The sequence below is a fragment of the Sapajus apella genome, unplaced genomic scaffold (assembly GCF_009761245.1).
Source record: "Sapajus apella isolate SASKATOON/1434 unplaced genomic scaffold, GSC_monkey_1.0 scaffold32, whole genome shotgun sequence".
Lineage (NCBI taxonomy): Eukaryota > Metazoa > Chordata > Mammalia > Primates > Cebidae > Sapajus > Sapajus apella.
The window spans coordinates 1,750,586-1,762,652 of record NW_022436972.1 but is presented as its reverse complement, the minus strand read 5'-3'; the positions used below and the strand labels follow the sequence as shown (position 1 = coordinate 1,762,652).

General features: G+C 50.6%; 1 protein-coding gene across 2 annotated transcripts in view; it reads left to right on the top strand.

Moving 5' to 3' along the window:
- The window catches only part of URAD (ureidoimidazoline (2-oxo-4-hydroxy-4-carboxy-5-) decarboxylase), an 11,348-nt gene extending 2,061 nt beyond the window's left edge, over positions 1-9,287 (top strand). Inside the window, exons 2-3 of one of the 2 annotated variants that reach the window (XR_004273846.1) lie at positions 7,468-7,687; positions 8,549-8,632. Coding sequence is in view for 1 of the 2 variants with exons in the window: in XM_032294386.1 (XP_032150277.1) it covers positions 8,549-8,895 (347 nt within the window). In the remaining variant the exon portion in view is untranslated. Of the gene's footprint in view, positions 1-7,467; positions 7,688-8,548 lie in introns of both variants that reach the window. The other variant, XM_032294386.1, reaches the window with a different exon arrangement.
- The last annotated feature ends 2,780 nt before the right edge of the window (positions 9,288-12,067 follow it).

The following is a 12,067-nucleotide window of genomic DNA, read 5'->3' as shown; positions in this document are numbered from 1 at the left end:
TTTTTTTTTGAGACAGTGTTTCGCTCTTGTTACCCAGGCTGGAGTGGCTGGAGTGCAATGGCGCGATCTCGGCTCACCGCAACCTCCGCCTCCCGGGTTCAGGCAATTCTCCTGCCTCAGCCTCCTGAGTCGCTGGGATTACAGGCACGCACCACCATGCCCAGCTAATTTTTTGTATTTTTAGTAGAGACGGGGTTTCACCATGTTGACCAGGATGGTCTCGATCTCTTGACCTCGTGATCCACCCGCCTCGGCCTCCCACAGTGCTGAGATTACAGGCTTGAGCCACCGCGCCCGGCCTAAGTTTTGTATTTTTAGTAGAGATGGGGTTTCTCCATGTTGGTCAAGGCTGATCTCGAACTCCCGACCTCAGGTGATCCGCCAGCCTCAGCCTCCCAAAGTGCTGGGATTACAAGTGTGAGCCACCGCACCCAGCCCCCCATGATTGTCTTAGTACCCAAAAGAGTGGTGAGGCTGAGGACGAAGCGTGCTGAGAGAGAAAGCTAGGATCGTATGAATAATTTACATCTATTTTTCTTAAGTTTGGCCAGTTATTTAACACATATTTTTTTGGGTTTATTACTCTGTGTCTGTAACTTTGATAAAAACATAAAAATTCCTCCATTTTCATCTTATTTCTTACCAACAATTCCTCCAGCCCATCTGGCCATAGGTTCTAGTTATGGGCCAATCCAGTCAAGGCCCTGAGCACAATGGGGTGTGGGTGTGGGCTTCCCCACTCCTGAAGCTTGTTTTGATGCCCCCGTGACTTGATGAAACCTCTGTCTCCTGGCTAGTGTCAGAATCCCAGATCACAGAGTGAACAGGATATTAGGACTTGATCAAGGTTTGCTGAATGAATGCATGAAAGTGTCTAAGGTGATATTGAAAGACGAGGATTCTGGTATTACATCCCCACCACACACACACATTTTAACTGTAGCGACTTTGGTGGTAGGTCAGTGGGTAAGATGGCTGGAGGGGGTTTGGGCCCCTGGACGGTTGCTGGCGTCTGCGGGAGACATGGGTCTGGGGAGGAGCGCCCTGTGATGGAGCCTGCATCTCGGCTCTGCACTTGTCTCTGGTGCAGCTGGGAGCCTCAAGGCTGTCCGGCGGCTGCTCCTAATCTTATCGTCTCAGGGACAGTCGATAAGTGATGTTACCAATGGTGACAACAACTACAACAAATAGTGAAAATTTATTGAACTTTTGCTACTGGTGTGTTTCAGGCACTTTTCCAAAAACTTTGCACTCGTTAACCCCTTGAATCCTCCAATATCCCTGTAAAATAAGGAATAGTATTATTATTGCCCCCATTTTTACTGATGGGAAAACTGAGACACACAGAGATTAAGTAACTTGAGCAAGGACACACTGCTAGAAAGTGACAGGACTGGAATTCTAATAACCCTGAGAGTCAACCCAACAGCTTGTGAAGAAAGTGGCAGACCTGGGAATCAACCCAACGGGCTTTGAAGCCTTTTTCCAGACAATCAGAACAAAGTCTAGAAATAGTTTTTAGAGTTTTCATCCATTTATCTGCTAATGTATTTGATTAACATAAATGCTTGATGCCCCAGACCCCATGTTTTATTGTTTAAATAATCAAATAAAATGATCTATTTCACAGCATGGTGACTATAGTCAATAATGATCTATTGTATACTTGAAAATTGTGAAGAGAATAGGCTTTACTTTTGTTTTTAAATTGAGGCAAGTATTATTCTGTCACCTAGGCTGGAGTGCAGTGGTGCCATCTCAGCTCACTGCAACCTCCGCTTCTGGGGTTCAAGCGATTCTCCTGCCCCAGCCTCTCTAGTAGCTGGGATGACAGGCACTTGCCACCATACCCGGCTAATTTTTGTATTTTTGGTAGAGACGGAGTTTCACCATGTTGGCCAGGCTGGTCTCAAACTCCTGACCTCAAGTGATCTGTCCACCTTGGCCTCCCAAAGTGCTGGGGTTACAGACATGAGCCACCTTGCCCCACTTCAAAAGAGTAGATTTTAAGTGTTCTTACTACCAAAAAATGATAAATACGTGAGGTGATAGATACATTAAAAAGCTTCACTTCATCATTTCACAATGTATACATGTATGAAGACATCAAATTGCATACCGTAAGTACATATAATTTTAATTTTTATCAAAAAACCAATAAAATGAGATTTATTACACTCAAGGGTAAACCCTTGGATGGTAAGAAACAAAGTGGGTGAAATAGATTCTTTGAATCCTAAAACTAAGGGACCTTAGAGAGACGTTCAGGATACAGTGGTCTACTTAGTCACGTGTTTGTTTTGGTGACTGAAGGAAATCCTCCACTATTAATAGAAAACAAAATTGGGGCCAGGCACGGTGGCTCACGCAGGTAATTCCAGCACTTTGGGAGGGCAAGGTGGGCGGATCATGAGGTCAGAGGTTCGAAACCAGCCTGACCAACATGGTGAAATCCCACCTTTACTAAAAAAACAAAACTTAGCTGGGCATGGTGGTGCTTGCCTGTAGGTAGGCTGAGGCAGAAGAATCGCTTGAACCTGGGAGGTGGAGACTGCAGTGAGCCGAGATCACACCACTGCACTTCAGCAAGTCTCTGTCAAAAGAAAGAAAGAGAGAGAGAGAGAGAGAGAAAGAGAGAGAAAGAAAGAAAGAGAGAGAGAGGGAGGGAGGGAGGGAGGGAGGGAGGGAGGGAGGGAAGGAAGGAAGAAGAAAGAAAAGGAAAGGAAGGAAGGAAGGAAAAGAAAGAAAAAGAAATTGGGTTTCTAGACTAAGGTTGAGTCCATTTAGGGTCTGCTATGATGATCATCGGCCAGTAGATGGCAGTCCAGGATTACTATTGAACTCTAGTGCTACCGGGCAAAGTACCTTCTCCAGCCAATCAGTTCCTATAGATTGAAGATAAGGTAAAGGTTTTCCAGGCAAGAGAACTGACAATTAGTAAAGCGAAGACAGTTGAAACACACATGCACTAACCTGAATAAATTCAGTACGGATTTGTGTTATAAAATTAAAGAGCAATACAACTTTCGTAAGAATTAATTAACTGCCTTTCTGCTGGCTGTAGTGATTCACACCTGTAATCACAGCACTCTGGGAGTCTGAGGTGGGAGATCACTTGAGCCCAGAAGGTTGAGGCTGCAGTGAGCCATGATCGCACCACTGCACACCAGCCTGGATGACAGAGCAAGAACCCTGTCTCAAAAAAAAATGTGCATTTCTGTGCATTTCAGAATTATAGTAATGCCACAATTTATTGCTTTATGCTTATTAAACAACATTTTTGTGAATGAATGGAGCTGGATATTAATAAGTTCCTTATAGGCTATGATAATATAGGTTTTGGATCAAGCTATTAAAATTGGTTTGTTAATTCAGCCAAAAAAAACAAAAAACAAAAAAACCCACTTCTTACCAAAAGTACTGTGTTGCTCAAAAAATACTTACCGAGTACCTACTGTGCCCCAGGCATTGTTGTGAGCACTGGGAATGGGGAGCAGTGACCAAGACAAGTCCCTGCCTTAAACGAGCTTATATTCTAGTGAAGAGAGACAGGATTAACATTAAAAATACCATTATTTCAGCTTCTAGAAGTTCTCAGAAAAAATATGTGTAATATGGCAGAAAATATGTAATAATGGAGGTCTTTCTTAGGAAGTTGAAATTTAAGACCGAAGGATGAGAAATAAGTAACTGAAATCTAGGATGAGGCCACTCTTAGAAAAAGAACCTGGCCGGCTGTGGTGGCTCATGCCTGAAATCCCAGCACTTTGGGAGGCTGAGGTGGGTGGATCACTTGAGGTCAGGAGTTCGAGGCCAGCCTGGCCAACATGGCGAAACCCTGTCTCTACTGAAAATACAAAATTAGCTGGGCATGGTAGCACACATCTGTAATCCCAGCTATTCAGGAGGCTGAGGTAGGAGAGTCAATTGAACCCGGAAGGTGGAGGCTGCAGTGAGCCGAGATCACACCACTACACTCCAGCCTGGGTGACAGGACCAGGCTCTGTCTCAAGAACAACAACAACAACAAAAATCTGAGACCAGGATGAACTTGACATTTTGGGGGCACAGAAAGAGCAAGGTGGTTGGAAAATAGTAAGGAGTGGAGGGACGTGAGGAAGAAGAGGCAACAAGGGCCGGATCACGTAGAGCTGCTTAGGTTTAATAAGGAACTCGCTTCTCTGTTTGCAGTGGGTCACTGGGGTTTATGCTTTAGGATGGTGATGTAGGGGCTATATCAGATGCGGGGGCTGGGTTGAGGGGCACTGCAGCAGTAAGATGAGGTTGCTTGGATTATGGTTGTGGCAGCAGAGATGGAGAGATGCGGCTGGGCTCTCAGAATGGGGCTTATAGTTGGAGTCAACAGGATTTAAAAAAAAATGGGTTTGATGGCAGAAGGCAGAACAGAAACAAAGCTGAATGAAGGATCATTCCTAAGTTTTCAGTCTGAGCAGCTGGGTGGGTGGTGGTGCCATTTTCTGAGGGGAGAAAGACTTGGAGTTGAGAAGACAGGATGGAGGAAGGAGCTTGCTGAGTCTGAGATACCAAAAAATCATCCAAATGAAAATGCTGACTGCTCAGTTGCATCAAAACAGAGGAGCTTGGTGAAACACTGAGGGCTCAACTATATCTGGGTGTCATCAAAGAATGGATGGCATTTCCAACCCTAGGACTGGCTGAGGACACTCAGAAAGTACATTGGTGTAAGTAGTGAAGGGACAAGATGTGGGTACTGAATCCCATGCTAATCCCATACTAGCATGGTACTTCCATGCTAGTCCTGTCTGGCACAGCAAGATGAAAGTAAGTCAGGGGTGTCTCTGAGGGAAAGTGATAGTCATTTTTTAAGGAGAGAGGGCCCACCAGGTGACATGGTCTGAAGAGGCTGAGAAAGAAGAGGTCAGGCACTGGTCTTGGGACCCAGGCAAGATGTCTTTAATCAGTGCAGATGGGTTGGTGGAGGGGCTCCAAGCTTGACAGAGTGAGCCTGGAAAGGGGGGTGAGAACTGGAAAGACCAGAAGACAACTCCTTTAAGGCCTTTTCTGTAAGGAAGAGCAGAGAAATAGGGAAAAACAAGAGGGCAACAGGGAATCAAAGGAGAACTTTAATACTGTTTATGGGATGAGTGATTCTAAGGCATGTTTGTACATCGATAAGGGTAAATGGTTTGGGGATGGAGAAATAGATATTTGAAATTGCAGAAGCAAAGTCTTTGAGAGGAAAGGAGAAGTTGCTTCAAGAATACGAATGGAGGGGTTGGCCTTCCATAGGAAGAACAGATTATCCATTGTACCGGGAGTAAGAACACACCCACACATCACTGGGTATGGACAGGGAAAGCAGTTGGATTATTATGGGATTCTGGGCTTCCACAGGCACAATTGCCTACCCTGTTCCTCTCCCATGGAACAATGAGTGTGTGCTCTGTGCCAGGAATTCTTCTAGGTGCAAATATTCAGGTCCTATGGTCCCAGCAAATAACACACATCCATCCATATCTGCACCTCTAGATGCAATGCGCAAATGTCTTAGGAGGTAAGTCCAGAATTTCAGGAAAGACTGAAGAACAGGAAGCACCTAGATTCCCAGAGAACCACGGGCTGCCTGACTGATCTGGCTGGCGCCTGGACTTCCACGTAGGGACACTGAGGGCTGGAGGTGGAGAGATGGCACCTACTTCACCAGTCTCCAGCCTCCCACTGGGTCTCACAGGTGCAGCTTAGGGATAGCATGCCGACGCTGGCAGGGAGCTTCATTGAGATTTTCAGGTTCATTGAGACATAATTTGTTGTTGCAGGCCAGAAGGCACAGTAGGCGATATTCCCAGTATACCCAAGGGTCCAGTGGTTTGGGGCAATGAAGATGGGATATCTCGCCAGGTGAGGCCAGGCTCTGCTGCTTCTAAGCTACCATCCTCTACCTGATTCCCCATGCCTTTTTCTTGTTAGGCGCCGCCGGGGGCGGGGCAGGGGGTAGAGTTAGTTTAGAGAGAGAGAGAGAGAGAGAGAGTTTATAGAGAGAGTAAATTCCAGTTTCTCCTTTTTAGTCTCTTCTGCCCTTTGCTCTGCTTGTTCCTCTGCGCCTTTTCTCTTCTCGCCGCTGCAAGAGTGGAAAACTCATGCTCAGTTCTAGGCAAACATTAACCCCGGGCGATGTTTCAAAGCGGGAGACAAACTAGAGAGTGAGAAGCAAGATGCCAGGGCACCGAGGGCAAAAGGGGGCTCGGGCATGCGCGGGGCTGGCCTGCGGGGCGCCGCCGCCTCCCTCTGCTGCGCGGCCTGCTTGGGGAGCCTGGTGGGGGCGGCAAAAGGAGAGACCCCGCGCCCGGGCCTCCCACCAGTGACCACCTCCCCTGCAGCTTGGGTTGATCCTCCAGACAGCATGCGATGGGGGGAAGGGAAATCCTCTGACTGGGCGGGGGATCTAGTGGCTGCACTGAAACGTTGAACACCTGTGGAGGAGGCGCGGGAGGTCCAGCCGCCCAGGATTCGCAGTTTCCCCCTTCCCCGTCGCTTGGGCAGGTTGCGGTTCTGGGCCTGGATGAGCGCGGAGGGGATCGGGCAGGGGCTGAGCTCGGTTCCCCAGGCCTGGCAAGTGGCCGTGTGGCACAACCAACCCGGGACACAGGGCTGCGGCTGCTGCCCCAGGTGGGAAATTTAACTCTAACATTTTCGCACCACCCGGACGGGACTGGACGCGGAATGCGGGAAAGAACCGTTCCTGTTTGCAGTGGCCGCCAGGCGGGGCAGCGACGGGAGGGGTTCTACCACAGTGGTGTTAGGCCGGCTCGGTGGCTCACACCTGTAATCCCAGCACTTTCGGAGGCCAGGACGAGAGGATCGCTTGAACTCGGGAGGCAGAGGTTGCAGTGAGCTGAGATCGCGCCACTGCACTCCAGCCTGGGCCACAGAGCTGTCTCGAAAAAAACCTCAAAACCAAAAAACAGTGGTGTTAGAGGGATGACATTACTGGTGATTAAAGTTTTGTTCTGAACTTTCCCTAACCTTGCAGCGGCAGCCGCGCCCTGAAAACGCCTGTGATCTGGAGTGGAGGGTCTAGGCATAGTGTGGTGAGTGACCCTAGGCAGGTGACTAGCTCCTTCTGAGCCTTCATTGAAACCTCTCTTACACGGGGATGTTACCCTCAGTTCTCCCTGTCCTTCAGGACATTAGTTCATGAATTAGATGATGCAATATCAATCATCCTTTTATTAGACAGAAACTATAAGTTTGAGGAAGAGGACGTCCATCTACCTCACAAGGGGTTTAATTTTCAGCTTCATTGAGATATAATTTATTGAATGGTGTTTAACATGCGCGCCTTTTCCAACAGCGCTCCACGCCTATTCCCAGCACCAGAAGCGGACAACCGCTTTACTGAGAAACAGAGACAGGTACTTTCTGAGGCACCTCAGTCCAGTTCCACTGGGTTTACTACAACTAAAAATGACTGTTTCTGTTTACTAGGTATTAGGCAATGTGTTTTAAGGAAATGAATTGTCTCTAATTCTCACAACTATTCAGCAAGCTAGGTGTCACCCGCATTTTACAAATCATGGCGCCCTGCTCACCATATCTGGAATCTTGCCTCACCACGGAGGATTCTAATTTTCACTTTAGAGAGCTGAGCAAGATGAACGATCGCCCAGCGCTAACCCCGGGAAATCCCCGGGACTGAAAATCGCAGGTAACTCACCAGAGTTTTCCAATTTTAGGCCTAGGAGATTATGCGAAACTGTCCTTCAAGTAAACGCTGTTCTCTGGGATCTCTTTGGGTTCTACAGTTGGAGAAGGGGAATAAGCCCCGGGCCGATGGGGGATGGGTGGGTGCAATTTCCTAAATAAAGGAAAGCCACTTTCATTCAAAGGGCTGTGGAACTCTGGCTAGAGGTGGGTTTCTTTGCAGTTAATCATCTTCAAGGCTCTTTGGATTTGTTTCCACAAATCCAGAACTCACACTTAGGGTCACAAAATCCGGGGCATTTATTTGCCGAGCTCCATGGATGTTATCCCTGTGGATGCACCCCGCCCCTGCCCCTTCTCCCTAGGAGCAGAACGAAACCCATTCCAAGGCTTTTGCAGGAAGTCTTCAGGCCCTTGCGTCCGGCCCCTTTCGACATCAAAGCCCCCCCTGAGAGCAAAGGACTTTGAAAGATAGGAAAAGCTCAGGCTCCTTATCGCGTCTCTGCTCCCTCCCGACCTAGTCGTAAATTCCGAGCCGCAGCGGCCGCCCTCTCCTCCGCTCTTCTCGACCCAAGGTCTCAAAAGACAAACGTGTCACTTCCCGCCCCGCCCCTGGATTCTGGTCCTGAACGAATGTAGTGAGGACCTAGAGGCGCAGGGTCCAGGACTTGTTAGAGGGGCGGGCGCCTTGGGCGCCCCTGCGCCGCCACGACGCTACCGCCTGGGGACCCTCCTTCACCCTCCCGCAGCCTTCTTTGGGGCGGGGCGGAGCGGGGTGCCGGGCTCGGCCTACGCGCCCTCTCGAGTGCGTGGTACGGAGCAGGCGCGGTGATGCGCTCCCGCCTGTGTCTGTGCTTCTCCGCAGGCCAGGAGGGCATCCTGCGCTGCCACCCAGACCTGGCGGGCCGCGACCTGCAGCAGGGCACGCTCACGGCCGAGTCGCAGCGGGAGCACAGCGGCGCGGGCCTTACGAGCCTGGGCCCGGACGAGCAGCTCAGGCTGGCGGAGCTGAACGCGCAGTACCGCGCGCGCTTCGGCTTCCCCTTCATCCTCGCCGCGCGTCTCAGCGACCGGGCTGCGGTGCCACGTGAGCTGGCGCGCCGGCTGCTCTGCCCGCCCGCGCAGGAGCTACGCACCGCTCTGGGCGAGGTAAAGAAGATCAGCGGCCTGCGCCTCGCAGACCTCCTCTGCGCCGACCCCGCCAAGCTGTAGGAGCCGCGCGGGCCTAGGACCCGGGACACAGCACGGGACGCGCTGGGGCCACTGCCCGGAGCTCTGTGTCCTGGGCGGGAGGCGGACTCCGGCCTGGAACAGCGTCCACACACGTGCACAAAGGAAGTAGGGAATTGAGGCAATCATACAAGTAATGAGACCTTTTGTCCGCCCACCCGCACGCGCACGCGTTGCCAAAATATCCATATTGTTTAGTGCTTTGCCCTGGATTTATCCAGCTCACTGCTTCAATTCTTCACTCCCTTTGCGACCTGCCGACACCACCCCCCCAACCTTTGTGTATTCCAAAGTGTTTATCCAGTTCTCCCCACCTTCTGCTAAGCCCGAACTGCAAAGCAAAACGGACGGAAAAGGAATCCTTTTATGCCACAGCGGTTTGTCTGTTTTTGTTTTTTTTTTTCCTTTTCCCACCTCATTTGCTGCACCCGACCTTTACATGTGAGCAGAAGCAGCTTTCTCTCTCTTGAGCACTAGGGGAGCGGACCGGGAGCAAGGAAAGCCAAACGACGGCCTGGGTCCGGCCCGGGGCGCCGGGGAAACCGCGGCAGGGAGGCGGTGGGCCGGGGAGAACCCTCCGAAGGGCTGGCGTTGGGAAGGTGCCCCGTGGGGACGGGTGGAATAGCTGCAGTCATCGCTCCTAAATGGCGGGGGGGCGTCCAAGCTGGACGGGCTTGAAGATTTCTCCCGGAGGTCGGCTCGTGGGAGTTGGCTTCACTGTCCCGGGAAGCCCATCAGTTATTAAAATAATAACGTTCATTGAGCAGTGCTGGGTATTTGGACCCCAGAATGAAGCAAGATTCCAGTGTCGATTAAACGGAGAGAAATGCCCGTAGAAATCTTTGCTCGTTAGCCCTGGAGCTTCAGAGCCCGATTAGGCTGGGCAGCTTCCTGGACCAGCAGCCAGACTGGCCACTGGGGGAAAGTGCATCCTGCGGAGGAGCCCACCACATTCTACCAATCCCGACTGCCCTCTCTCCCTTGCACGCTCACATACACACACTGAAGGTGTAAAGAGCCCCAACAAACACTACTTAGGCTTCTATTGGCAGAGAAGAAACGAAATATCCGTGGTCTCTCCAACATAGACAAGGTAAGAGGCTAAGGCCAAGGTGGCCCTTTTGAAGGCAAGAGCTTCCATTAGTCACCAACCGTGCCCAGGAGTAGCAGCAGCAGCAGGGAAACCTTTCCCTAAAGAGCTGCGTGGCTGCACCCTTGGTTCTGGGGCTGATACTCTATAGAAATCAATCGCTCCTGGAGCACTAGGAATTTTAGGCAAGGGAGCCCTTTTGCCGTTCCCATCTCACAGGTGTTTCCTGCTGTAGTAAGGCTGAAGGAAAAAAGGTGGTAGTGAGGCAGGTGCCAGGAAAGGAGGCTGTGCTACCAGTGTCCCTGGCATTGTGTCCAGACAGCTTCTCTGGGTGTAGGAGCGCTGGGTGCACACCATGAAGACAGTTCCATGGCTCACTCCTGTTCTTTGGGACCCCTCAGCAATGGTGGGGTGCTGGGCCCAGCCCAGACACCAGCCTCTCTCTAGCCAGGGTAACCTGGGGGATTTCCTGACACACACAATAACTTGCTGCTTGTTGAAGAGGATTTTCTGACCCAGGATCCAAATACCACAGGCTAGGCCTAAGACTCAGAATAACCCACAGTAGTCAGGGCACCCTGTCCCAACCATGAGAGTAAACCCCACGCTTAGATAAACCAGGCTTTGAGCCAGGCGCGGTGGCTCACGCCTGTAATCCCAGCACTTTGGGAGGCCGAGGCAGGAGGATCACGAGGTCAGGAGATCGAGACCAGCCTGTCCAATATGGTGAAATCCCGTGTCTACAAAAAAAAGAAAAGAAAAGATAAACAAGGTCCCTAATGCAGAGTCTATGCTCTTTATGTAAAGGAGCTCACATGAGATGACTGAGCCCACCAGAGCTGAGTTCCCGCAGTTTAGCATGAGTGTAGAAGAGCTCAGAACCTCCCAGACACGACTCCGGTGTCTCCAATTACACAGTTACATTTCAACAGTTCAAAGCTGGTCCGGAAAATGGTTTATTCCTGCGGGAAGGGGTGCAGGTGGGGGCAGACGCTGAGTCTGTCCCTTTAGAAGGAGCTGGAGCTAAGGGGACAGAGAGCTGGCTGCGGCGCCTCTTCCGAAACACCTGAGCACAAGCAGCCGCGAGGGTGAGCACAGGACGCGGGGCGTGAACGCCGGGCTGGGAAGATCCCCGACCAAAGCTGCGCACGGCTCTGACTCTCCCCTTCCGGAGGAGCTCTGCACAGAAGCCATTGCTCGCGCGAGCGACTCACCTGTGGCGGCCGAAGTCGGGCAGGGCAGTTCTCTTTTTTCTCAAACAGCGGCATGCCCTGGGTTTCCGTTTTCTGGCCTCTAGTGAGCCAGAGGCGGGAGAGGAGCCCCGGCCGCGTGGACTCCAGCGCGCGCGGCAATCACCGCGCGCTGACGTTGGCCCCGGCTCCAGGGAAGGGACAGCCCGGGGAGAGCCTAGCGAGCGTCAGCGGGGTACAGAAGTGGTTAGGGGAGATTTCAGGGTGAACAACTAATATTTTACTAACGAATTCGTTAAAACACACACACAAAACAAAACCAATCACAGTGGCAAGGCCAAGAAGAGTTGAAAGGCAAGGAGCTGATTTCAATATGTGTAACCCGACGACTCTCCGGGCACAGACCCTTACTTGGTGGAGGGCGGCTTTGCAGATTTTCACTTCCCTTGGAAATGTCCAAGCTCCTTAAGGCCAACGCTTCCAGTAAAGGGACGGGAGAGCGCAGCTCCGGGTAAGAACTCAAGAACCGACCCGGGCTTGCCACTCACCTGTGTAACTTAAAGGGGATGCGGAATAAAGCCTCTTCTTCATTAATCCCGAAAGGTAGGCATTTTGGTCTGTGTGTCCAAAAGATGTCTACAGACACTAAAATTGGAAGGAAGGAAAAGGAAAAGGGCAACATAAATTCTATACATGATCTTTACCCATTTTAAATGTGACACATTTCTAGAGATTGGCCACAGGATATCAGTTTTGACTCAAAAATAGAGTCATATAATAAAATAGAGTCTTCTAACAAAGTATTTAATGTGAGACAAAAGTAGATGGATACGATCTTTGTCAACTGGAACAAAAATTTGGGATGGAATTTATG